Here is a 26145-nt window from a genome sequence, read left to right as displayed (position 1 = left end):
AAGGGTGTTGCAGCACAGGTGTGATTTTGAGAAAACACTCAGTGAAAATGCCCTCCTTTAAACACACGGTCATTCCGTCACTTCACCACAGATCTTGTTTAGCGAGAATAACCTAACTCAGTTTCTCTTCCTCTTGGTTCTGGGAGCCAGGGCTAAATAAACTGATCGATCATGTTCACAACACAGATCCGCTGCCTGTCTTCCTTTTGCTTTTTTCTCCTCTTGTTTCCCTATAGCCTTGTCAGTCAGACCGCCCTGTGTTGGGCACTGAATCGAGTTCTTTGTAGCACCAGCAGGAAGACGCAGTAAAACAACACAGAGCTTGTCAACAGTTGGCATCTAGAAGCAAGGTGCTGATTAAGTTTTCATGCAGCTGACTTGTGTATGCATCTGATGTCTGCTCATCATCAAGAAAGGCTGTGATGTCTTAGTGTTCTTTTTAGGAAAAAAATAAACTGTGCTTTTAACTGAGATTAAAACTGCTGTAACCTGCTTTACTTGACTACCAAGTCAAAATTTCAACTTTTGCCTTAAAAAGCCATGTGAAGGCCCCTACCCCGGGCTGGGGATTTTGGTGGCATCGCTGGGGTTAAAGCCAGAATATGGTCTGAAAGGACTCTGTGTTCAGAGAAGGGAGCTGGACAAGACTCCTGGTGCACAGAGGTCCTGCCAAAGCTCCTTGCCTTCCAGCGTGCGCGGGCCCCGCCTGGCCTCAGCTGTCCCTGGGGAGGGGAGGACTCAGCCCGCCCTCCTGAAGTCAGGGGCCTCCAGAGACGGGGCGCACATGTGGAAAACAAGGCAGATTCATTCAGCGTTAGAGTCAGGAGTTAGCTGGGGACTGCCCGGAGCCTGCGGATTCTCCCTGCCACACTCGGCGCAGGCGCAGGGAGCAGAGGGCCACTCACCAAGGTCGTTGTTGTTCATCATCGCGTTGGATGCCCGCAGCCGGGGCCCCTGCTGGGTAAAGTGGTAGCCGAATTTGAGAAGCGTCGTGTTTTTTTCCAACATGCTCACGATCTCCATTTCCACCTTGTTGCCCAGGGGCTGGCTCTTTGATAAAAAAAAAAAATTTTTTTTTTTCACTACATATTCCATGTGTACAAGCACCTAAGCCACCTGTCTACCCATAACCCCCCAGTGGTGGCGGGAGGTGGGGGTTAGCCCTTGCCCCAGAGCCTAGAGAGTTGAAGCCAAGAACCAAGAGCTGGGACTCCAACCCATCTCCTTTGGACGCCAAGAACAGCTCTTACCCTGCTCACCACAGCCGGTCCCTGAGCAGGTGTCCAGGTAAGAGCCCCACCTCAGAGGAATGTCCGGGGCACCTACCTAGTCTTGAGATTTTCAGAACCCTGCCGCCTGGGCTAGTCTGCGTGCTAATTAAACCAGGACCTCTGGGGTGGAGTTAAAAAAAAAAAAAAAAGAAAAAAAAGAAAAGAAAACAACTCCCCAGGTGATTCCAACATGCTGTCAAGGCTGATAACAAGTGATTTAGAGTCATGTCTTCAGCTGCTGAATGACGAGGCCCAGAGAAGGAACGGGATGTCAGGAATGCTGATGCTAGTTCTCCCCGTCCACAGTGGAGCCAGACAAAGATTAAGAGACCCAGAGAGGGGCCGGCGCTGGCATGGAGGGCGAGGCCGCTGCCTGCAGCACTAGCATCCTATATGGGCTCTGGTTGGAGTCCCGGCTGCAGATCCAGCTCCCTGCTAATGCACCTGGGAAAGCAACGGAGGGTGGCCCAAACACGTGGGCCTCTGCACTCGCGTGGGAGACCCGAGGAAGCTCCTGGCTTCGGATCGGCGCAGCTCCAGCTGTTGTGGTCCCTGGGGACCACAGTGGAGACAGAAAATCTCTCTCTTTCTCTCTGCTTTTCAAATAAATAAATAAATCATACAAAAAAAAAAAAAAGACCCAGGGGAACCAAATGGGGGTTGGGATAGGTTGTCTTTGACACTGGGAGGAGCAGGAGAACAAACCTACGTCAGGAGGCAGTGCTCAGACACACAACAGTTCAACCCGAGACTGTCATGTGAGGGTGTCAGTCCTGGGTCACAGCCGTGGAAGGATGGCCGCAAACCATGAATGGAGAACAAACCGGGCCATGAAACAGGTCGTTTCAGTGTAAGGTTACCTGTATTTTTCACGTACATACATACAGCAAAGGAAAGTGTGGCAAGTACATTGGTAGTGGTGGAATTTGGAGGAAGTTTATTGTTGTTGTTTACTATGCATGGCCAAATAAAAAAACCCAGTCGTACATAGGTTCTGAAAGACCCAGGAAGAGAGCCAGTGTTATACTTCATGGCCAAAGACTGAACATTTTCCCCCTAAGATTCAGAATAAGACAAGGATGTTTGTTTTCACCAACACTGTACTGGGAGTCCTCACAGGACAGTTAAACAAGACAAAGAAACAAAAGGCAGACATCCGAGTGGAAGGAGAAAGCAAAGCCATCTCTGGTTCTCAGATGATTTGATGTTGTATTTAGAAAATCCTGAGGGAGCTACCTCCTGTCCCCCAAATTAGTGCTAAGAAGTTCAGCAACATTACAAAATCAGATTTCTACACACTAGCAATAAGCAATTTAAAAACGAAGTCGAGAGAATAATTCATTTACAATAATGTCAAAAGAATAAAATGCTTAGGAAAAAGTTTAGCAAAAGAAGACTTCCAGAAAACTACAAAACAGCATTGGGGCCGGCGCCGTGGCTCACTAGGCTAATCCTCCACCTGCGGCGCCGGCACCTCGGGTTCTAGTCCCAGTCGGGGCGACAGATTCTGTCCTGGTTGCCCCTCTTCCAGGCCAGCTCTCTGCTGTGGCCCAGAAGTGCAGTGGAGGATGGCCCAGGTCCTTGGGCCCTGCACCTGCATGGGAGACCAGGAGGAAGCAGCTGGCTCCTGGCTTCGGATTGGCGCAGTGCACCAGCCATAGCGGCCACTTGGGGGGTGAACCAATGGAACGGAAGGAAGACCTTTCTCTCTCTCTCTATCATTGTCAAACTCTTCCTGTCCAAAAAAAAAAAAAAAACCCAAAAAAACAAAACAACAACAACAACAACAACAAAACCAGTATTGGAAGACACCAAATACTTAAATAAAACATCCCATATTCATGGGTCAGAATATAAAATTGTTGGAATATTATCAAATTAATCTAGAGAGTCAGTTTTATCCTCATCAAAATTCCAGCTGTTTTCTTGTCTTAGAAACTGGAGAAGCTGAGATCCTAAAACGCTTATGAAAGTGCAGTGGACCTAAAACAGACAAACTATCTTGAAAAAGAAGAAAAAAGTTGGAGAACTCACACTTTCTGATCTTAAAGTTACTAGAAATCCACAGTAATTAAACCTTTATGATAATAGCATAAGGTAGACATATAGATTATGGAAAATAATTGCGAGTCCAGAAATAAACCTATACATCTGTGGCCGGTGCTGTAGCATAGTGGATAAAGCCGCTGCCTGCAGCATTGGCATCCCATATGGGCACCGGTTCAAGTCCTGGCTGCTCCACTTCTGATCCAGCTCCTTGCTGATGCACCTGGGAAAGCAGTGGAAAATGATCCAAGTCTTTGGGCACCTGTACTCACGTGGGAGACCTGGAAGAAGCTTTTGGCTCCTGGCTTCGGACTGGGCCAGCTCAGGCCATTGTGGCCATTTAGGGAGTAAACCAGTGGATAGAAGATCTCGATCTCTCTCTCTCTCTCTCTCTCTCTGCCTTTCAAATAAATAAGTAAATCTTTAAAACAAAATCCATACATCTATGGGCAGTTGCTTTTCAAAAAGAGCATCAAGACAATTCAGTGGGGGAAAGAAAGACCATTTCAAGAAATGTTGCTGAGATACCTGGATATCCACATGCCAAAGAATGGATTTATTTGTATATATGAAGTACATGAAGTTTGTATACCTTAAATAAAAGGTTTTTAGGTTAAAAAAAAAGAACAGATTTAGACTTTTGCCTTACACCATACATACAAATCAACTCAAAACCTAAATGTAAGAGCCAAAACTACAAAACTCTTAGAAGAAAATTTTCATGACCTTGGCAATGTTTTTAAGGTATGGCACTTAAAGCACAGACAACAAAAGGAAAAACAGGTAAGTTGGATTGCACTTCAAAGGACTCTGTAAGGAAACTGAAAATCCAACACAGAGAATGAGGAAAATGATGTAAGTCATGTATTTGGCAAGGACCAGTATCCAGAATATACGAAGAACTCTTGGGATTTGACAGGAAAATGAATCAGTTAAAAATGGGCAAAAAATTTGAACAGTATTTCTCTAAAGAAGATAGGCAAATGGCTAATAAGATGCACATCATTAATAATTCACAAAATGCAAGTCAAAACCATAATGAGATTCTGCTTCACGCACACCAAAGGGCTATAATCAGACAGTAGTAAGTGTTAGCAAGCATGTGAAAAAAGGGGCCAGCATTGCGGTATAGCTGGTTAAGCCTCCGCCTGCAATGTCAGTGTTCCAGATGGGCACCAATTCTTGTCCTGGCTGCTCCACTTCTGATCTAGCAACCTGCTAATGTACCTGGGAAAGCAGTGGAAGATGGCCCAAGTGCTTGGGCCCCTGCACCCAGGTGGGAGACCAGGACAGAGTTCCAGGCTTCTGGCTTTAGCCTGGTCCAGCTCCAGCTGTAGTGGTCATTTGGGAAATGAACCAGCAGATGGAACAGTCTCATTCATTCATTCATTCATTCTCTCTCTCTCTCTCCCTCTCTCTTATCCCTCTCTCCCTAACTGTGCCTTTCAAATAAAATTAAAAATCTATATTTTAAAAGAATGTGAATAAAGTAGAGCCCTTGTGCATTGCTGGTGGGGATCTCAGTGGTGCAGCTACTGTGGAAGGCAGTCTGGCAGCTGCTCAAGAAGATAAAAAGAGAGCTACCACGTGACCCAGCAAGCCCACTCCTTCTCCTTGATGGGGAACAATGAAAGCATGTGTCCACACAAAAAAACTTGCGTGTGAATGCTCATGACAGCATTATTCCTAAAAGCTAGAAGAGCAAACAATCCAAATGCCTATCAGGTTACCGATGGACAGACAAGACGTGGCAGGTCCGTGCAGTGGAGTACTGTCCAGGCATACGAAGGGATGAACCTGAGAACTAATGCTCAATGGAAGACCAGACAGGCCACACCGTGTGCATTTCCACAGTTGTGCGATGTGCAAGGGAGGCGGATCCACAGAGACAGCAAGGCGATCGGGGCCGGTGCCCTGGCGCAGCGGGTTAAAGCCCTGGCCTGAAGCACCGGCATTCCATATGGGCGCTGGTTCTAGTCCCGGCTGCTCCTATTCTGATCCCGCTCTCTGCTATGGCCTGGGATAGCAGTAGAAGATGGCCCAAGTGCTTGGGCCCCTGCACCCACGTGGGAGACCCAGAAGAAGCTCCTGGCTCCTGGCTTTGGATCGGCGCAGCTCCGGCCATTGCAGCCATCTGGGGAGTGAACCAGCAGATGGAAGACCTCTATCTCTAACTCTCTAACTCTGTCTTTCAAATAAATAAAATAAACCTTGAAAAAAAAAAAAAAGAAAAGAAAGGTGGTCAGTGAGTGGCAGGGGCTGGAGGAGAGGGGATGAGGAGTGACACCTAGTGGGTGTGGGGTTTCTTTTTTGGATGATGAACATGAATTACGCAATGGTGAGCTGTACATCCTTGTGAATACACTAAAAACCACCGTACCCTTTAAAAGGATGAATGGTGTGGCATATGCATTCTATGTCAATTAAAAAAAACAACCCAGCAACAACAACACAATCCAAATGGAAAAGGGGGGAAAGATATGAGAAGACATTTCACTGCAGGTGGCAGATCACCTCCTGACGTCATCACCTATCAGAGAACCGTAAACCGAAATCGCCGCACGCTATCACCACACGCCCATGGGATCACTGCGACAGAAAACAGTGACAACAGCAGACGTGGGCGAGGAGCGCAGGAGCTGGCTCACCCAGGCCTGCGCTCATGTTACTTGTGGGAATGGTCAACGGCACAGTCACTGTAGACAACATTTGGGCAGCTTCTTTAAAAAAAAAATGGACGCCTATTGCAACTACCATCCGGCACAGTATAGCACTTTTGGGTATTTATCTCAGAGAAATGAAAATGTAGGTTCACATGAAACCCATACATGAATGTATACAACAGCTCCAAGTGTAATAGACAGACCAGGAAACAACCCAGCTGTGTGTCTACGGGTGCATCCATTCCATGGAATAGGACAATGCTTCAAAGGCCGAAGCCATCAATCCACATACCAACCTGGAGGACCTCCAGAAAACGAGTGAGCGGAAAGTGCTAAGTGAGCGAAGGCAATCCCACACGGCACGTGGTATATTATTTCATTTTTATAACATTCTTGAAATGACAAAACTACTGAAATGGAAAACAGGGGGCCAGTGCTGTGGCATAGTGGGTTAAACATCCCCCTGCAGCGCTGGCATCCCATGTGGGCACTAGTTCGAGTCCCGGCTGCTCTGCTTCCGATCCAGCTCCCTGCTAACGGTCTGGGGAAACAGTGGAAGATGGCCCAAATGCTTGGGCCCCTGCACATGCATGGGAGACCAGGAAGAAACTCCTGGCTCCTGGCTTTCGATCAGCCTGGCTCCAGCCATTGCAGCCATCTGGGGAATGAACCAGCAGATGGGAGATCCCTCTCTCTGTCTGTAACTCTGCCCCTCAAATAAATAGATCTTTAAAAAAAAAATGGAATATAGGTTAGTGGTTGCCTGGGGTTCAGGATGTACAAGGAGGAGTCCAGGAATTTGGCTATAAAAGGGCAATAGGGGGCTGGCATGTGGTGTTAAGCTGCCGCCTGCAATGCCAGCATCCCCTATGGGCACCGGTTCATATGCCCACTGCTCCACTTCCACTCTAGCTCCCTGCTAATGTTCCTGGGAAAAGCTCAAGTCCTTGGATCCCTGCATCCACATGGGAGACTCAAATGGAGATCTAGGCTCTTGGTTTTGGCCTGGCCCAGCCCTGGGTGTTGTAGCCATCTAGGGAGTGAACCAGTGGATGGAAGACCTCTCTCTCTCTCTCTCTCTCTCAGTGTAACTCTGCTTTTAAATAAATAAATAAATCTCTTTTTTCCCAAGGGCAATAGGGATCCTTTAAAAAAAGAGATTTATTTATTTATTTGAAAGAGTTACACAGAGAGAGGAGAGAAAGACACAGAGAGAGAGAGAGAGAGAGATCTTCCATCAGCTGGATCAGAATAGGAGCAGCCGGGACTAGAACTGGCGCCCATATGGAATGCTGGTGCTTCAGGCCAGGGCTTTAACCCGCTGCGCCAGAGTGCCGGCCCTGATCGCCTTTCTATCTCTGTGGATCTGCCTCCCTTGCACATTGCACGACTGTGGTTCACTCCCCAGCTGGCTGCAATGGCTGGAGCTGTGCCAATCCAAAGCCAGGAGCTTCTTCTGGGTCTCCCACACAGGTGCAGGGGCCCAAGGACTTGGGCCATCTTCTACTGCTTTCCCAGGCCATAGCAGAGATCTGGATCGAAAGTGGAGCAGCCAGGACTGGAACTGGTGCCCATATGGGATGCCAGCACTGCAGGCGGCAGCTTTACCTGCTACGCCACAGCGCTGCCCCCTCCCCTTTTTAAGGGATCCTGTGGTGATGGGAACATTGTGTATGTTGACTTTATCAATGCTGCTTTTTTTGTTTGTGATACAAAAATTCTGTTCCATGAAGGGAAACTGGGTAAGCAGTCTAGAATTTCTGCATTATTTCTCATAATTACATAGGAACCTATAACTACCTCAAAATAAAAAAAAGTTTCAATTTTAAAAACAGACATGGAAAGTAAACAGAAACAGCCAGCCGCCCGCAGTGGCTCCGCCCCGCCAGTAATGGCTGCGGGGCACCGAGCACCCGCTGCATTCCAGCCCTGCATGGTCCGACCTGCGCCATCTCTGTCCATCCTCCCAACACCTAGCAGCAGGACACAGCCCCCAGCCCTCCTCTCCTCCCTGCGGCCTCTCCTCCCTGCTTTGCTTTTCTCTCTCGTTCCTTCCTCGCCCGTTCACCTCGCCCGGTTTCACACCTGGTACTGGGTGCTGGTTCAGGTGCTCTCTGACCCGTGTGTGGGATGTGCCCCGCCTTCCCCCCAGTGCTCCAGTGCCCACCACAATCTCCCCATCTCCCAAGGTCCTTCCTGAGCCTCACCCCAGGAACTGACCCCTCAAGTGACTCAGTGGATGTCCCTGTCCACCCCCGGCACCGGCCATCGGACTGATTTGGCTCACCTGCCTCCATTTGGGTCTCCAGCTAGACCTCTGTTGTCCAGAACAGTAGCTCTTTAAATCTCAATAATCAGTCTCCCCCGCCATCAGTAGCCGCTGGCTCGTGGATACCACACTGGTTAGACATGCAAGGAACACGTCTGTCGTCACAGAAAGTTCTGTTAGCGTGCTCTCCACTGTGAGCTCCGGCACAGCACATGGTACCCAGTGTCTCCCAGCCAGCGTTTGTGGCATTGAACGGAGTGGAGGAACCAGCAACACGGAGGGCTAGAAAGACACATCAGGCCAGCACCCAAATGGACAAGCGTGAGCCGCAGTCAAGACTCTTGGTGCAGAACCCCTCACCGGGCTCATCTGGGTCCTGACTGGGCTGGGACAGCTGGCCGCGGCAGGCAGAGGGATGCTGGTGGAATTCCAGCGGCCCATCTGGCAAGGCTCCTGAGCATGCTGGGAGAGCCCAGGCCTGTCCTCGGAGGACTTGGCACCGGCCTGGGTTCTGGCCAGCCTGGCCTGGCAGATGGTGCAGAGACCATCTGCGGCCCCCAGAAGGAACTGGCAGCTTGCTTTGCTCAGCCCATTTAGCAGGACACTTTCAGGGGGAGCTCTGCGAGAACGCAGGGCAGGCTGGTCTCGGAAAGCCACACTCTCCCTGGAGCGAAGGGGCCGACCTCTGGGAAGCTGACCCTTCGTGTGGCCTGGTCCTGAATCCGAAGCTCATTGGCATGAATTGCCCCTATTCAACATGCTTGCATGCCCGAGGGTGAGCAGGGCAGGCAGAAGCCAGCAGCCCCATCTTGGAGATGAGTGAACAGAGCCCGTGTATGTATGGGAGATGGACCAATGCTCCTTCAGCTTGTGAATCACACAGCCTCGCCTTGACCTTGACCTGGGGCTGGAAGGACTGCAGCAGACCTGCTAGGCCCCAGACTGATTTCTCTCTCTCTCTAAAGATTTATTTATTTGAAAGGTAGAGTTACAGAGAGAGAGAGAGAGAGAGAGAGGATCTTCCATACACTGGTTCACTCCCCAAATGGCCACAACAGCCAGGTCTGGGCCAGGCCAAAGCCAGGAGTCTGGAACTCCAACCAGGTCTCCCACAGGGGTACAGGGGCCCAAAGATTTGGATCTTCTTTTTGCTGCTTTCCTAGAGGATTGGATCGTTAGTGTTATAGCTGGGACTTGAACTGGTGCTCATATGGGATGCCAGTACCATACCCCCTGCCAACAAGTTTCTCAAATTGGCATCTAATATGCCTAGGATCCATGCAGACATGTCTCTCTGTGTGTGTGTGTAATAGGGTATGGGATTCCAGTGCATAATCATGGCCAGTTCCCTGGAATGTTAACCTTGAACCCAAACCATTCCTTTTTTATATTAAGGAGTGAAATAGAAAATGTCTGTGGAGTCTGTCTTAAAATAAATTGTTGAGATATCAAAGATGCTTCTTCTTGCTTCCTTCTCAGTCTGCAGGGCCTAGACTGACAGGATGTGTTCATCTCACAGAGAGAGAGGCAGTGACTATTTAGTGATGCCTGGGTCAAAAGCACCTGATAAAAGCAAACTCATTTTCTCATTAGAAACCTCCAGAAGATGCACCATTTCCGTAATTCTCACGGAACAGGCCAGCAGGTTCTAAGAAATCCTCCCCAAATCGCAATACTGGTCAGGTGCAGATGCAGGCAGCTTGCTCCGGTGTCTCTGCCTGCTCCACTCGCACCTGCATGCCTCTGAGAACACTGAAGGTGGGAGTGGGCCTGACAGGGAACCTACAGGTGGATGGGGCTTGGCCTCACATGCAGGGACGTGATCTGACCGTGTGCTGGGGCCCGCGCTGTGGTGCAGCGGGTTAAAGCCACAGCCTGCTGTGCTGGCATCCCATAAGGGACGCCAGTTCAAGTCCCAGCTGCTCCAGTTCTGATGCAGCTCCCTGCGAATGCACCTAGGAAAGCAGCGGAAGATGCCCTAAGTGCTTGGGCCCCTGCACCGCCCACGTGGGAGACCCAGAAGAAGCTCCTGGCTCCTGGCTTCAGCCTGGCCCAGCCCTGGACATTGTGGCCATTTGAGGAATGAACGAACCAGTAGATGAAGATCTCTCTCACTCTGTTTCTACCTCTCTCTGTAACTCTGCCTTTCTAATTCAAATAAATATTTTTTTAAGTGTTCATGAGCTGAAGGAACTTCCTGTAAGAGAGTGATAATCTGCCTGACCCTGGAGGTACGTAAGAGAGAGCAGACCACCTCTTCTAAAGATCCCCTAGGGGCTGGCACTGTGGTCCAGTAGGTTAAGCCTCTGCCTATGGTGCCAGCATCTGATATGGGCACCGGTTCTAGTCCTGGCTGCACCACTTCCAATTCAGCTCCCTGCTAATGGCCTGGGAAAGCAGTGGAAGATGGCCCAAGCACTTGGGCCCCTGAACCTGCATGTGAGACCTGGAAGAAGCTCCTGGCTCCTGGCTTCTGATCTGCCCAGCTCTGGCCATTGTGGCAATTTGGAGAGTAAACCAGCAGATGGAAGACCTTTCTCTCTGTCTCTCCCTCTCTCTGTCTGTAATCCTGCCTTTCAAATAAATAAATAAATCTAAAAAAAAATCTCCCTAGACGTTGTCAGGAATCAGGAATGGAAAAACAGAAAAGCTTGGGCTCCATGCCCTTCCAGGCCTCTGGATGAGGCCTTTGCCTAGGAACAGTTTGCTCTGAATGACACAAAGATCAGGAGAGCAACCTTGACAGAGAGCAGGGGGCAGGCCACGGCAGGACCGGCCACGCAGCCTCTGGGCAGCAGAGCGAGGGAGAGGGTGGGGGGGGCGGGGAGAAGGCTTGCCCAGCTCAGATCCGTCTGAGCTTCAGAATCACCATGAGCTAATAGCACTGTAGCAAACTGAGCGACACGGAGGAGTCTCCGGTCCTGTCCTTTATCCCCAGTCCACCCCCGCCACCAGGGCCATGATGACAAAGGACTTCAGAGAGCGCATGGAAAAATGGGGAGGGGGGGGAATTGAGTTTATTCTGATACAAAAGTTACTCTGAAATCCATGCATTTTTTTTATAGTATGTGTTTCCCACATATTAGGATAAAAGTTTTGGCACCAAAACAAACTCATACTTCTAAAATTATTTATTTGACAAATAGTGAGACCAAACTAGAGAGAGAGAGAGAAACTCTTGTCCATTCGTTCCCTCCCCAAATGCCTGCAATAGCCAGGGCTGGACTGGGCTGATGCTGGGAGCTGAGCACTCAGTCCAGGGCTCCCACGTGAGCGCCAGGGAGCCAGCTACATGAACCATTATCACTGCCTCCCAGGAAGAACCCGTATTCGTAGGGAGCTCGGGTCAGGAGCCAGAGCCAGCAATTAAACTCCACTCCTCCACCACGGGACGCAGGCATTTTTAAACAGCGACTTCCCTGCAAGGCCAAATGCCTGCCCCTAACCTCATACGTTTAATTCCATTTTTCTATGAACCCCTGGAAGCACCCTCATATGTAACAGGAATAACAGAGGTCATCGCTCTGTGAGTCCCTCTGCCATTCATGCTGTATGGCCCTCTCTCTCTCAGCACACAGAGAACCACCTCCTTCCTTTACTTCCGGGGTGCCCTGGGTGCAGACGGCTGTTCAGGTCGCTTCCACACTTCCCCGACACAGCAATGCAGCCGGGGACTTTGCAGGAGAGAGAGAGAGAGAGAGAGAGAGAGAGAGAGAGAGAGAGAGAGAGTATTCTGCAGGCCACACAGACATGGGATTGCTGGGTTGCAAGATGGGCAGGTTTTAAATTAAAATTGTGACTTCCCCACCAAAAGGACATCAACCTTGGCAGGTCCCTGGGCAGTGGTGACAGCACTTGTGTCCTCACATCTTGCTGTGCCTGAGGATTATCCATCTGATGAGAAAATGACCAGATTTGGTCTTTAACAAAATAAGCCATCAGCGCCTCAGGGGTTATGGGCTGTGAGCTGGAACCAGCGGCTCCGGGACCTGTTGGCCAGAGGTGCTGCAGGCCTTGATCGAGAGACTCACTGCAGGGTGGACATTAGGCACAGCAATTAAGGGCTTGATTGGGACCCCGGTCCTATATTGGAGTGCCTGGGTTCCGGTCCAGGTTCTGCTCTTGATTCCAGCTCCCTGCTGATGCAGGCCCTGCGAGCAGAGCGGATGGCTCCAGCAGGTACGTTCCTGCCACTCCTGAGGGAGACCTGGACTCAGCTCCCGGCTCCCAGCTCCAGCCCTGGCCCCACCCAGGCTGCTGGGGGCACTTAGGGAGTGAACTAGCAGATGGGAGATCAATCTCTCTCTCTCTCTCTCTCTCTCTCTCTCTGCCTTTCAAATAAAATAAATAAATGAAAAGAAGCTCGCTTCAAGAAATTCATGGAAAATGGAATTAAAAGATAAGCTCATTTGGTATAGAAAAGTTCTAAACCCGAGCACAGTTTTTCCATCATGCACGTGAGCTTTCTGAATGGCCCTCCGACGTTTGATAGGGTAATTCTGGCCCTTTCTTTGCTGACACAGACACCTGGGACCAGGTGAGAATACTTGTCCCACTCCAGTCTCCCATGCCCTAGCTGATATTAAAATCCTTCATCTTCCAGCTGCCGGAGTGCTGTGCCCTGCGGAACCCTGCTCCCTGCTCGGGGAGCTGGGCTGGTTAGAAAGGGCTTTCTGGAGCTGGGTGCTGTGGCTCAGTGGAGTAAACCTCCACTTACAACAGCAACACCATTCCAGAATGCAGCACCAGTTAGAGTCCTTGGTGCTCCACTTCTTCTTTTTTTCTCTTTTTTAAGATTTTATTTTATTTTTTATTTGAAAGTCAGAGTTATAGAGACAGAGAGAGAGAGAGAGAGAGAGAGATCCTCCATCCACTTATTTTTTTTATTTTTTTTGACAGGCAGAGTGGACAGTGAGAGAGAGAGACAGGGAGAAAGGTCTTCCTTTGCCGTTGGTTCACCCTCCAATGGCCGCTGCGGCCAGTGCACTGCACTGATCCGAAGCCAGGAGCCCAGTGCTTCTCCTGGTGTCCCATTCGGGTGCAGGGCCCAAGTACTTGGGCCATCCTCCACTGCACTCCCGGGCCACAGCAGAGAGCTGGCCTGGAAGAGGAGCAACTGGGACAGAATCCGGCGCCCCGACCAGGACTAGAACCTGGGGTGTCGGCGCCGTAGGCGGAGGATTAGCCTAGTGAGCTGCGGTGCCGGCCGATCCTCCATCCACTGTTTCACTTCCCAGATGGCCACAATAGTGAGGGCTGGGCCAGGCCAAAACCAAGAGCTTCTTCCAGGTCTCCTACATGAGTGGCAGGGGCCCAAACACTCAGGTCATCTCCACTGCTCTTCCCAGGCCATTAGCAGGGAGTTGGATCAGAAGCGGAGCAGCTGGGACACCAACCGGTGTCCATACAGGATGCTGGCATCGCAGGCTGCTGCTTAACCAGCTACACCACAGCACAGGCCCCCTGGCTGCTCCACTTCTGATGCAGCTCCCTGCTGATATGTCTGGGAAAGCAATTGATGACGGCTCAAGTGCTGAGACCCAGGAGGGAGACCAGGATGGAATTCCTGGCTCTGGCCTGCACCAGCTCTGGCCATTAGGCCATTTTGGAAGTGAACCAATGGATATGTCTGTCCGTCTGTCTGTCTCTCTCTCCCGTTTATTACTCCTTGAAATAAAATAAATAAAACCCTAAAAAGAAAAAAAGGTGGGTCTTTCTGGTCCAGCTGCCGTGACACCAAATGCTACAGATGAGCCTTACTATGGGGAGGCACCATTCGCTGGTGGTGCTCCGTTCACGGGTGCAGCCCGATTCTCCCCACCAACTCATTTCTAAAAAACAGGGCGTGGCAGAAGGTACAGCCTGGGCTCATCCATTTCGGGGGAAATTCATTGCCATCCTGAGAGAATGCTCGGGCAGCAGTGGGTGAGGGAGCCGCCCCGGAGGCTGGCTGGCTGTGTGCCAGCTGTGTGCCTCGGGTCCCCCGCTGCCGACTTCCTGCCCCAGGAGCCGTGCGCTGACGTGCGCTGTTGTTATCTGAAGGCGAGCCTGGGAGGCTGGCTCGGTCCCTGCGCTTTGGGCTCATCTGTGACCGGGTTATGGAGAAGAAGCGACACACGCACAGATGACACTGAGTCAAAATAGCCCGTCCCAAATCACCCCATCTGGAGAAACAAGCCACGCCGCCCCTGCCTTTAGCTTCTCGTCAAGATACTCAGCACAAGGCCCACGTAGGACGCCGGGGTGAGCCGTGGGCACCGTGGCCTGCCCCCTCCCCACCCGCACACGTCTACACCTGGGGGTGGGGGTGTTCTCTGGCCTCATTTCATCACAGGGAGGGGGGACCCTCTGTCCTGGGGAAGGGTCTTCCTGCTGGGGGCCAGCTCTGTGGGGGGGTGGGTAATCAACCAAGGAGGGCAGTCACATTTGCATGGGGCCAGGTGGGACAGGTTGGGACAGGCACCAGAGGTGTCCCCTCTCTGGGGGCTCACAGGGTCGCCCCTGTTCATTGGAAGCGGCGCCAGCTCTGCCATGGACCTGACCTCTGACCTCAGGCAAGCCCCACCCATCTCTGAGCCTCAATTTCCCCACTTGTAAAAGGAGGACTGGGCTGGGCATTTTCTCTCACTGCCACCCAGGTGGGAGACCTGGATGGAGTTCCAGGCTCCGGGCTTCCGCCTGGCCCTGCCCCAACCATTGTAGCCATTTGGGGACTGAATCCTCCGATGTCACTCTGCCTTTCAACTGAGCAAGCAAATCTTTATTTTCTAAAGAGTTTCTTATTCTACTTTACAAGTGAGGAAGCTGAGGCTCAGGGAAGTGACTATTCTGGAGCCAGGGCCAGGGCCGTGGTCAGCATTGGCTCCGTGGGGGCAGCTTGCCATCACCTGCCGCCACAGTGACCTGAGGTCCAGGCTCCTGGTCTTTGGCCCACACTCTGCCCTGGGAGTCAGGATTCAGCTGACTTGGGGTAGGCCCTGACAGCCTGCCTGGCAGGGCCTGGAGTCACGTGAGGAGCCCATCCCCAGGCCTGATCCGGAGCCACTGCCAAGCCCGCTGCGTGCCTTTGTTCCATCTGCTCTGCCCCTCTTGTCTCCCACAGAGCAGAGTCAGCAATGGCCGAGGGAGGGGGCAGAGAGGGCTGGGATGCAGCGGCAGGATCCACGGCGTGTGAGAGAGGCAAGGCGTCCGATGCAGCGAGCTCATGACAGCTCATGACTCACAGAAGTGCCCTCTCTGGGGGAACACAGCCCCAGACAGCTCGGAGAGTGCATGTGGGACCTCCTCGTGCAGGGTACAACACGTACAACCATTCAGGGCAACCTTGAGCGGGGTCCTGGGCTGGGCTCTGGGATCTGGAGAAGACTCAGACATAGCGCTGGGCTCTGAGATGCTCACGGGGAAGCCAAGGAGCCGGGGGAGCACGGAGGAGCACGGAGGAGGAGCTCTGTGCAGGGGTTTGGAGGAGCTGCCGCAGGCTGATGTGGGAAGGCCATGGGATGCTGGCTCCCAAAGAATGGGAGAAGGCCCCAGACATAACCGGCTGCCGGCGCCACCGTGTGAATGCTCCCCCTGCCACACGTGACTTCAAGGTGCCACCGTGCGAATGCGGAAGGGGCGTGTGGAAGAGGCATGCAATGAGCTCCCGCAGACACTGCTGGGAGGCGAGACGCTTCCGCTGCCTCCAGGGGGAAGGGGAGGTTCCCCAGGCTGGGAAGAGGGTGGCGGGGAGACTTCTTGGGGGCTTACAAGTGAGAAGGGAGCAGCTTGCAAGAAGGTGTGCGAGGGCTGTGATGGCAAAGGGACGGGGAAGGTCCCCTGAGGGTCGGTGACACAGACGCACTTTTCCACAGGTGTTCTGTATTTTACAATGAAAACATTCAAAGTCCTGACAGCCATGTATCCAGGAGAACCACTGCTGACACGCGGGTGATGCCTCCTCCCAGTGTCTTTCCTATGTATACGCTCAACCATTCAGCAAAGCTTTCGAATGGAAAAAACAGAGCTTCTGATCCATCAAGTGGGAAGCGTTGCAGTGCTAGAAGCAACGTGCCGGGGTGGGAGGAGCATGGCCATTGCAGTGAGAGAGACCCGGATTCAAATCTTGTTTCCTAGGTACCGCTCTATGGCCCTGCTTCTCTTTAGCTGCCTGAGCCGTGTTCTCCGGACAGAGACCCGCGATACCCTCAGCCTTCAGGCTGTTCTGAAGATCAGAGACGACAGATACCAGGTGTGTCGCTCAGAGGCTGGCCCCCAGGAATCCCTCAAGACATGTGACATCCCCAGTAGTGTTCCCCACACACCGCTCCAAGTCCCCTCCTCCTGCAAAGTCAGAACCGAAGGAGCTGCCTGCGGATACATGGCTCAGCCACAGGTGTGACAGTCACTCTGCAAGGCTGAAGACAGATGAGAATCTGCCCCCATTGGAACCCTCAAGGCAAGGAGACTCAAAAGCCCTGTGGAGTGGGAAGGGGGAGGGGCTTGTGGCCTGGTGGTGGAGAGCCCAGCGGTGTGGACTGAGCCACTGTGCAGGCCCCTCGAGCCTGGGGCTGGCCGCTCCCGGGGGCAGCGTGCAGGCAAGTGTGGATTGGCACGTGGTGGCTCTGGCCCATCTCACCTGGTTGTCGATCTTCAGCTCCACCAGAGAAGTGTTGTGGGGCAGGGCTTCCACCAGGCGCAGGATCCCCGCTCCAGAAATGAAGTTGGATTCCACGTTGAGCGTCTTGAGCACCTTGTTCACTTTGAGCATCTCGGCAAGCGCCTTGAGCAAAGCAGGGGTGCCCGTGAGTCCCCCCACCCCCACCCCCCCCACCCCCGAGCGAGGCCGGAGCCCCTCGTGGGGCTGCAACTTCACAAGCCGAGGGCAGCAGGCAGGACCATCTCCCCACCGCCCTTCACCGACTGCAGCTGTCCCCGAGTCTCCTCCCCTCCTCCCTGCCACGGCCGCCGAACCCCAGCCGCTGCTCAGTCTGCACCCAACGCTTCCGGGGCCTGGGCCTGGCACTCCGCCCTGTCTGGCTTCAGCTCCCGCCGCCCCCATCGCTGGGGCCACGCGCAGTTCCCACGAATATGCCCAGGGCTTCGGCTCCTTCCATCTCTTGCCTTTTTATCTCGCTCACCCTTTCAATGCTGCCCTTCCTTCAAGCTGTTCTCAATGCCTCTCTCCCAGGGGCTTCTGCCGACCTCCCGAGCCAGCTGTGGCCTGCTCTCGGGAACCCGTGCTGCATTTTACTATACTTCCCTTGTGGGACGCGCACACCTCTACTCTGCTGTTATCAGTGCCATTGGACCACACCCTCAGGATGAGCTGAAAATGGGCCTCATTTACCCCAGGCCGCTCAGCACGTAAGAGGCCCTCATTCATCGAGTGAGCCATGGGGTCTCCAGTCCTCTCTATACGCTGCACTTGTCTCTTCTGCTGCTCTGTTACAAGGGCACGGAGACACCGTCTGTCCATCTGGGTACCAGCAAGCCTAGGAAACCACCCCACTGGGCAAGTGACCAGGGCCGGCGGGGGGAGCAGAGCTCAGGTGGCCTCCAGCACGTTTCGGAGGGACCCGGCCAGGGGTGTGGATGACGGTCGGAGCCTCTGAAGGAAATGAGGTAATTAGCAGCTGGTGGAAACGGTGCGTCATGGAGGAAAGAGGACACCGGCGGCTGAGGCCCGGGACATTCTGACCGGCGGGCCCTGCTGTGTGAAGTGACACTCGGGGCCAGGAGCGCCTGCCCATCGTCCCCGTTTGCTCAGCTCCCAGGGAGCCTTCCATGTGGAAATCACCGCTCCCTCTGGAACTCCCCATGTCAGCCCCCTTGGTGGACCCACACTGTCCGTGTCCCCTCTGCGCGCCCCAGGAGAGCCTGCCCTAACCACCAAAGACTTTATCAGCCAGGAGACAGTGGGGCCAGACCAGTCTGCTTAACTCTTTCTGTGCTGGAGGGACAGAGGAGGGGGTGGGGGCACGGGACAAGAGCCAGGGCAGGCAGCGGGCTCTGGCAGCTTCTGGCCCAGCAGCGTCTCAGTAGTGGACAATGGGAATACTCCTATGAACGGGCTGACATCAGCTGTTGGTCTGGCACAGGGTCCATGCCCTAGATACACTCAAAGCACTGAGCTGAGCCCTGCATGGATGTGCTTGGATTCTGGCCCATGACCTGGTGGAATACAGGGCCAGTGGCTTTGCCACCTGTGTCACCATGGGCAAACTCAGGATCCACTGGAGGGCTACTGAGGTCAGAGGTCACCCACCCAGAGGTTCCCCACCGGCAGCAATGATGGGATGCTGGGAGCTATTTTTATCATTTCAAAAATATGGCAGGAAAATTGTCCTGTCCATTTGCAAAGGCAGAAAAGGCCCGATTGCCACTGAGTGGTGAACTGCCAGCCCTGGTAGGCTGATTCCTGCTCTGGGGGGCAGTAAGACCCCTGTGCTGTCCTCCTTCAGTCGTGGGCACAGCCACACGGGCCTGTTTGCTCCTGAACGTGGGAGCTGAGACTGTTTGGACACAGCCGTGTTTGTGTCACTGCTGGGCGCTCCGAGGAGCTCAGTGCGTATGTGTTGAATGTTTGGCAGTAAAAAAAAGAATTGATGGCTACTTTGCAGTAAATACAACTTAATTTGATTGCCATTTTCTTTTGAGACATGGGTAAGACACAAATACAGTGAGTCATTTGGTCCTACCGATCTCTTTCTATTGACTGATTTCAGAGTAGGAGACGTCGAGGCCCCGGGAGGGGCAGTGCCTCGTGGACACAGACCTGGCTTTGGGGGTCACATGACTACGTCTGAGGCCCAGGCCCACCTCTCTTTCTGTGCAAAGTGGGGAGACCTGCACCGCTGAGACCAGAGCTGGCTGGGAGGAGGCGTGGCAGGGGCCCAGGCAATGGCTGTCCCATCCACGTCCCCTCCCACCTCCTGGTCCAGTCTTTGCACCACACACACCCCCCAGGACACATTCTCAGTGGGGTCTGACCAGTTCTGGGGCCAGAAGCTTCACGGCTCCTGGGTCTCAGCCCCGCCTCAAATGCCAGAGAGGAGCAGTACGTACAAAGGCCACGGGGTCGTTGCTCCGCGTCCCCACGATGCTGAACTTCTTCACGTGCGAGTTGTCTTTCAGGGCTTCTGCGTACGCCTTGAGGGTGGGAATGGGGATATTCTGCAGAGAGAGGGGCAGCAGAAAGTGACCAGCAGCCCCTACTGGGGCCAGGCTGGGGCGGGCTCAGGGGCGGTGACTCTCACGTGGGGAACCCAGTTCCTTGCTGATTCCCAGTGAGTCTCCATCCAGAAAAACTGAACGGCTTTGTCTCAGATAGCTGAGATCTGGGGAGAAGTTTCTGGTAAACTGATTGGGAACCAAGCCCCTCTGGAGACTTCAGAAGGCACCTGTGGCTCTGTGTGTGCACGCGGAAGCTGGAGAATGAGGCAGAAATCAAGGACTGGAGACCTCAGCAGTGTCGTGCAGAGGGCTCGGGGACAGGGGCTGGTGGAGGTGGGGTCTGGCCCCTGCCCCAGTGGTCAGTGATGTTTCTGTGTGACTCCGGGGACATCTCTTCCCCTCTCTGGGTCTGTTTCTGGAAAGCAGAGATGGGGGGGTTGCACACGATGCCCTCAAAGAGATGCCAACCCCAGAGGGCCCGGCTCTGGCCGCACATCAGAGGCTCCTGGGGAAATTCTACAAAGCGCTGACGCCTGGTGCTGCCCGGGACCAGCGTGCTCTGAATCTTGGTCTCTGCAGGTGAAAACCACTGATGTGATCCAACCGCCTCAGGAGAGGGGAAGCTGAGGCCTGGAGGGGGCTGAGTCCTGGGCGGAAGCCTGGCGGTGAGGTCCCACGCCCTGTGTTGCTCTGTATCTTGATTCTGAATGGTGCCAGCGTCTCCCGCCGGGCACACGGCAGCCAGCTGAGGCACCTGAGAGAGAAGCTGGCTACGTGTCAGCCGCTCTCTCATTTCAGAGTGTCACCCGAGCTCCCGTGGGAGCAGAGTTGGGCAGCCAGGTGGTGGAGGACACCAGAGCACAGGTTTCCAATCTGATGGCGCCAGGGGCGGGAGGGGGAGGGGGCTGGCAGCCGCTTGAAAGAAAGTGGAGAAGACAGGAAAGAGGAGCAGGAAGTGAGGGGCTAGCTTTGGTCTCAGCCCCGCTCCCTCCCAGGGCTAGTCCTGCCGGCCTCTGTGCTGAGCAGGTGCACGGGCAGCCGTCTGGGCAGTGTGGGACTGCCTGTCCACCCGTCCCTCCTCTGCCTGGTGGTCCCATAGGGAAATGGCCACAGAGGTATGGGCAGCCAGCCTGGGTGTTTCTTGGGCCACTGGTGGAATCCGTGACCCCCTCTGTGGCTGTAAAACGAGGCTGACTCTGACCCCGACCCGGCGTCAGTAATGGTCCTGGGAGGACCCGCCGGAGCCTGGTGGGCCCTGGGCTTTTGCAGCCTGCAGATCCCGTGCAGCCGTGTGTCTGACTCACGGCTTTATCTTGGCGAATCTCTCAGTGTTTTGAAAAACAATGGCCGGTTTCCAGAGAGAAGCTGGGCTGGCCTGTGGTGTACATTCTGGGTCTGATGTTGTCCTCAGACAGAAACTGGGACTGTGAGTGCACTGGCTGGTGCTACCCACGCCGCTTAGGCGCTCCCGTCTCGAAAGGGTTTGCCCCCTTCCTGATTCCGAGGGACCCAGCATCCAAACAGGACCCCGTGGCTCCCGTTCAGCCTGGACCTTTCGCATCCGAGCCCCGGGGGTCACGGCCCCTCCCGCCCCGACACGCACACAGGTGAAGTGAGATTAAGGGGCTTTACCCGGATGTTATTGAGGTTGACCTCTTCAAGTTTAGGGTCGTTGTTCTTTATCCGCTCCAGCGTTTCCTCTACGTCTGTGGAATTTGGTTCTTCGTCGGGCACAGGCTTGTACTGTGTGGGTTTAATCACACCTAGAGAGACAACAAAAGGAGATGGCTCCCAGGAACAAGGGGCTGGGCCCCTTTCTCCCCACTCAGGATGCTATGAAAGGAAGCGTGGGCTGAGCTTGGGGAACAGGTGCAGGCTGCATCGCAGGGAACCAGCGACACCTGGGGGAAGCCTTGCAGGGGAGCCGAGCGGCCTGGGCTCCCCACGGACCCTGCTCTCCCGAAGCTGGGGTCCTGGCCTGTTCCGCGGAACCTGCACACGTTATCTCCACGGGCTCTCGCAGGCACGGGAAGAAGTGTGCGTGGGAAAGGAATGCGGGCCTCTTCCAGAGGGGAGGGAAAATTCCTCATTTCCCTTTGGGGCCAAAGCACAAGTCTGGGACAATGCAGCGGCACAAGACAATGCAGTACTGGCACGGGAAAGGACCAAGGGACTCACGGGCCAGAGGAGGCGCCTAGAAACAGACCCACGTGGACGTGGGGACACTGATGACAGGGTGAAAGGACAAAGGCCACTAAGAGTGGCGGGGGGACAGTGGGAATCCATCTGAAAACGCACGCGTGAGCTCGTCCCACAGCGCACACCAGCACGGACGCCAGAGAAGTTGCATGTGAGAAATACGCTTCTAAGAGCTTCAGAAGAAAATGTAGGGGGGTGTTTATACGATAGTGGGGTGGAGAGGGACTCGGAAACTGAGGCATGAATCCCGGGAGACTCAGGGGAACACCCGGGCGGATCTGACTACGCAAGCATTCTGGGTGCCCCTCTCCTGCGAGGGGCTCTCTGGGAGCGGGCAGTCGGGGCGTGTACTCACTGCTGAGTCCCTCCTTGTTCACGATGGAGCTGCTGCCCAGGGCCTGGTAGTACTGCTGGTTGCTCATTAGCGTGTGCATGCCCAGGATGGCTGCGGGGACAAGGGAAGGCCGTGACTCTTCTCTCCCAGGCACACAAGGCTGCTGGGGGCCCGCGCGCTACCCCTCAGGGACGTTTCTCATGGAAACGGCAAGGAAACACTTTCCATGAAGACTTTACAGCGTGGTTTTATTTCCACTCGCACCTCTAAACGACTCTTAAATCCCCATCCCAGCTCTGCCCTGAGGTCCCCTGGTGTGGCCAGCCCAACCCAAGAACTCAGCCAAGACCAGGGCACAGCTCTGCCAGTGGGAGTCTCTCCCTTGGAGTCCCCTTGCATCTCGTCACCCTGCCTGTCCCTCGGCCACAGGGCAGCCTCCCGCCTCCTGCCACGGCTCAGGTCTGCTCCAACCCCCACCCTAGCTCCTTTCTCTTGGTTGAGGCCTTCACAAGTTCTCAGCTATACACACAAACCCTGATTTTTGATGGTTCAATCTGCAACCTGTTCAACTTTATGACGGTGCATAAGTGATATGCATTTAGCAGAAACCACACTTCATTTTGGGGGGGAATCTTGCTCTTTCCTGGGCTTGCACTGTGCAGTACAATAGCCTCTCTTGGTACTGGGGCAGCTGTGAGCCACGGTGCCCCACCAGCCACGTGGTCGTGAGAGTGAGCAGCCAATACCGTGAGCGTCCTGTGCTGCTGAGCTGTGAGGGTCCAGAGGTTTACTGTGCCGTGTGCACACTTTTACCTATGCTGGCTTCATCAGAGCCTAACCCCAGGAGCACCTGCGTTGTCACAGCCGGGTGCTCACTGCGTTCATGGCCTTGGGCTCTTCCTACCCCCTCTCTCTTGACAGTTAGCGCAACACAGCCAGAAAGGTCTTCTGGAAACACCAGTGTGACCCCATCTCTCCCATCCTTGGCCACACTCATCGGTTCCATATTCACCAAGCATCTGTATGTGCGCCCAGCTCGGGGGAAGGGGGAATGAGAATGGCAGGGTCTCTGGTCTCCGGTCTGGCACTGGCTGCGGAGAGAGGTGCCACTGTGAAAGTTGCAAGCACTGGGTGTGACAAGTGTCATCAAGAGACAGCTCAGGGCCGTGGGGTGGGGGTGGAGGAAAAGTGTGTGCCGGCCAAGAGAAGACAGAGAACATTCCAGGCACAGGGGATGGCAGGGGGAACACCCCAGAGCTCAGTGAGTGGCCAGCAAGGGAGGAGGCTGGGGGAAACAAGTAGACAGACGCAGGGATATTGCAGGTGTGCTGGTAACAGCAACGAGGGTGGGGCACGCGTCCAGCCTCGGGCTTAAGATTCCAGTTCAGCCCCTCGTGCCACGCGTCAGACTGCCTGGATTGGATACCTGCTCCCAGCCCTGACGCTGGCTTCCTGCCAGCTTAGACCCTGAGAGGCAGCAATGGTGGCCCGAGGAGCTGGGTCCCAGCCACCCTTCCCGGAGACTTGGATTGGCTTCGTGGCTGCTGGCTCTGGCTTGGCCCAGTCCCAGCTATTGCAGGCATCTGGGGAGTGAATCAGCAAATGGGAGTTCTTTGTCTTTTTCTCTCTTTGCCTCTCAAATAAATAATTAATAATGATAACAAAAACAACAAGGACAGCAACAACATCCCCACTCACTGAGCGCACTGTGGGCCTGGGGGGATACTTGGGAAAGATGCGTATCAGCTTGGTTGCACACTGGGATCGCTCAGTAAACATTTGAAACCCCTGATGCCCAGGCCTGCCCCAAGGGAATCACACAGAAATCCCTAGGGGTGGGACTCAGGCATCTGCATTTTTTTGTTGTTGTTAGAGTTCTTGGGCAGCCAAGGACTCTTATAGGGCTAGTGCTGTGGTGTAGCAGGTAAAGCCACCACCTGTAGTGCAGGCATCTTATGTGGGCACCAGTTCAAGTCCTGGCTGCTCCACTTCCAGTCCAGCTCTCTGCTATGGCCTGGGAAAGCAGTGGAAGATGGCCTAAGTCCTTGGGCCCCTACACCCATGTGGGAGATCCAGAAGAAGCTCCTGGCTCCTGGCTTCAGATTGGCGCAGCTCGGGCTGTTGAGGCCATTTGGGGAGTGAACCAGCAGATGGAAGACCTCTCTCTCTCTCTCTGCCTCTCTGTAACTCTGCCTTTCAAATAAATAAATAAATCTTTTTTAAAAAATCCAAAATGTTCATGGAAAATGTGTATTATGAAAAAACTACATGTGGATTTCCAAAATTTGTTGCACTAAAACAAACTTGTCTTTATAATCTATTTGAAAGCCAATGAGACAGACAGAGAAAGTTGTCCCCTCCCTTGGCTCACTCCCTAAATGCCCACAAGAGCTGAGGCTGGGTCAGGCCAAAGCCAAAGAACCCAGAACTCATTCTGAGTCTCTTATGTGGGTGGCAGGGACCCAGGGACTTGAGCCATCACCTAAGGCCTCCCAGGGTCCACAGCAGCAGGAAACTGGAATTGGAAGCAGAGCCAGTATCCAAGCCCAGGCACTCTGATATGGGAGACAGACAGTCCCAGTGACGTCTCAACTGCGGGCCCAAACACCAGTCTCTGAACGTATCTCTAAATTCCACCTTTCCGGGAACCTTTGGCACTCCCTGGTATTTGGCAAGGATTCTTTGAAATCCCCAAGCCGTTTCCTTAGATACATGAAGAGGCAGGAGAGCCAGGGTCCGGTCCTGCCACACCCTCTGCGCCAGCGTGACCTGGGGCAGTCTCCTCCCCCTGGGCTTCCCCTTCCTCTGTCCAACGAGGGGGTGGGCCTAGACCCGTGTTCTTCCACCATGGCTGCACCTGCAGATCCTCCAGGGAGCTTTAAGACAATCTCAACACCGAGCTCCTCCCTGGCCCCACCCATCCGAATCCCTGGAAAGATGGCCTTTTCCATCTCCTGGGTGATTCTGATGTTCGGTAGGCGACGAGAGGCACCAGCAGAGGTGTCCCCAAGTCCCTTCTGCTTCTCACCGCCGGAGTCTTCTCTGCTAAAATTAGAGCTGCCTGTTCACCACCTAGAACGGGTGAGGAGGGAGCATCCGCCTTCTCCCCAGCTCTCAGGGTTTTCATTTAGGCTGCATCTACGTGGGCAGCCAGGCCTGAGTCAGCAGCAGGTGACGGGCTGGTACTTCCGGCTCCCCTCCCAGACAGCAGCTCCCGGCGCTGCTGGGCTGCTGCTGGGTGTTCAGGTTTGCAAACAAGGTTTGGAGAGGTTTCCTTTGAAAGACGTAACCTCCAGGGCTGCCTGGTCTTGCTTAGAGCGCACAGAGAGGTGGAAGACAGAGAGGGTAGTTGTTGCACAGTTTCCTGTGATGGCCTGGAGTCGGGGGCAGAGACAGGGAGGGCACACGCATCTGCCAGGGACTGAGAGGAGGAGACCTGGTGTCAGTCCAGGTCTTGGCACTAATTTCCTGGGCAGCCCTGCACAGGCCACCTCCCCGTGTGTGGCGCTCTCCTGGCTGCGAGATTCTAGGAGGTAATAGGAGAGTCTCTAGAGAGCACGCCTGAGGAGGAGTAGAACTGTCCTACAGCACAGGAAAATGAGGGCACCAGGAAGGAAGTGGGGAGGAAGGGAAGAGAGGAGGGGGGAGGAGGGAGACGGAGAGGAGGGAGGGAGAAAGGAGGGGAGAAGAGGGAGGGAGTGGAGGAGAGAGAGAAGGGAGGGAGGGAGGGGCAGAGAAGGCAGGGGGATGAAGGGAAGGAGAAGGAGGGAAGAGGGACGGAGGAGAGGGAGGGAGGGAGGGGCTGGCCTCTGCGTCCATTGTTGCGCACACTCCTGGGAGTTCCGCCGACGCCATTGCCCGGCCGGTGCGGGGCACGGAGTCGTGACTCTCCCCCTTGCTTGGTCTTGCTCACTCTACGTCAGCAGGAGTGAGCAATGGAAGAAAACAGTGTCCTCGTCGCCTGCTGCTTCATTCTTTGTACATAGCGGCAAGGCTGAATTTAGCACTGGGAAACTTGATTAAAAAAAAAAAAGTCTAGATCTTCCTCAAAACGCAAAAAGGACTATTTTTGAACTCTGAAAGGAACATTGAGTTCTGGTTGCTCTCTCTGCCTTGGCAGGGTTCACTCCATTCGTAATTCCACCCAGGACGCAGAGATAACGGTGCACATCACGGCTTCCCTGGCTGCCAGCTGCTAAGGGCCGGCTC

General features: G+C 54.0%; 1 protein-coding gene across 2 annotated transcripts in view; it reads right to left on the bottom strand.

Annotated features, from left to right (window-relative positions):
- Positions 1-26145, bottom strand: part of TMOD1 (tropomodulin 1) — an 83512-nt gene that overhangs the window by 7919 nt on the left and 49448 nt on the right. For both annotated transcript variants that reach the window (XM_051856318.2, XM_070054790.1), the window contains 5 exons: positions 21958-22047; positions 21036-21166; positions 19296-19403; positions 16867-17010; positions 906-1050 (listed from right to left, as the gene is read on the bottom strand). In XM_051856318.2, the coding sequence (XP_051712278.1) occupies positions 906-1050; positions 16867-17010; positions 19296-19403; positions 21036-21166; positions 21958-22047 (618 nt within the window). The remainder of the gene's footprint in view (positions 1-905; positions 1051-16866; positions 17011-19295; positions 19404-21035; positions 21167-21957; positions 22048-26145) is intronic.

This window comes from Oryctolagus cuniculus, chromosome 1 (genome assembly GCF_964237555.1).
Source record: "Oryctolagus cuniculus chromosome 1, mOryCun1.1, whole genome shotgun sequence".
Classification (NCBI taxonomy): Eukaryota; Metazoa; Chordata; class Mammalia; order Lagomorpha; family Leporidae; genus Oryctolagus; species Oryctolagus cuniculus.
The sequence above is the reverse complement of the archived record's forward strand: the minus strand, read 5'-3'. Positions and strand labels throughout refer to the sequence as shown.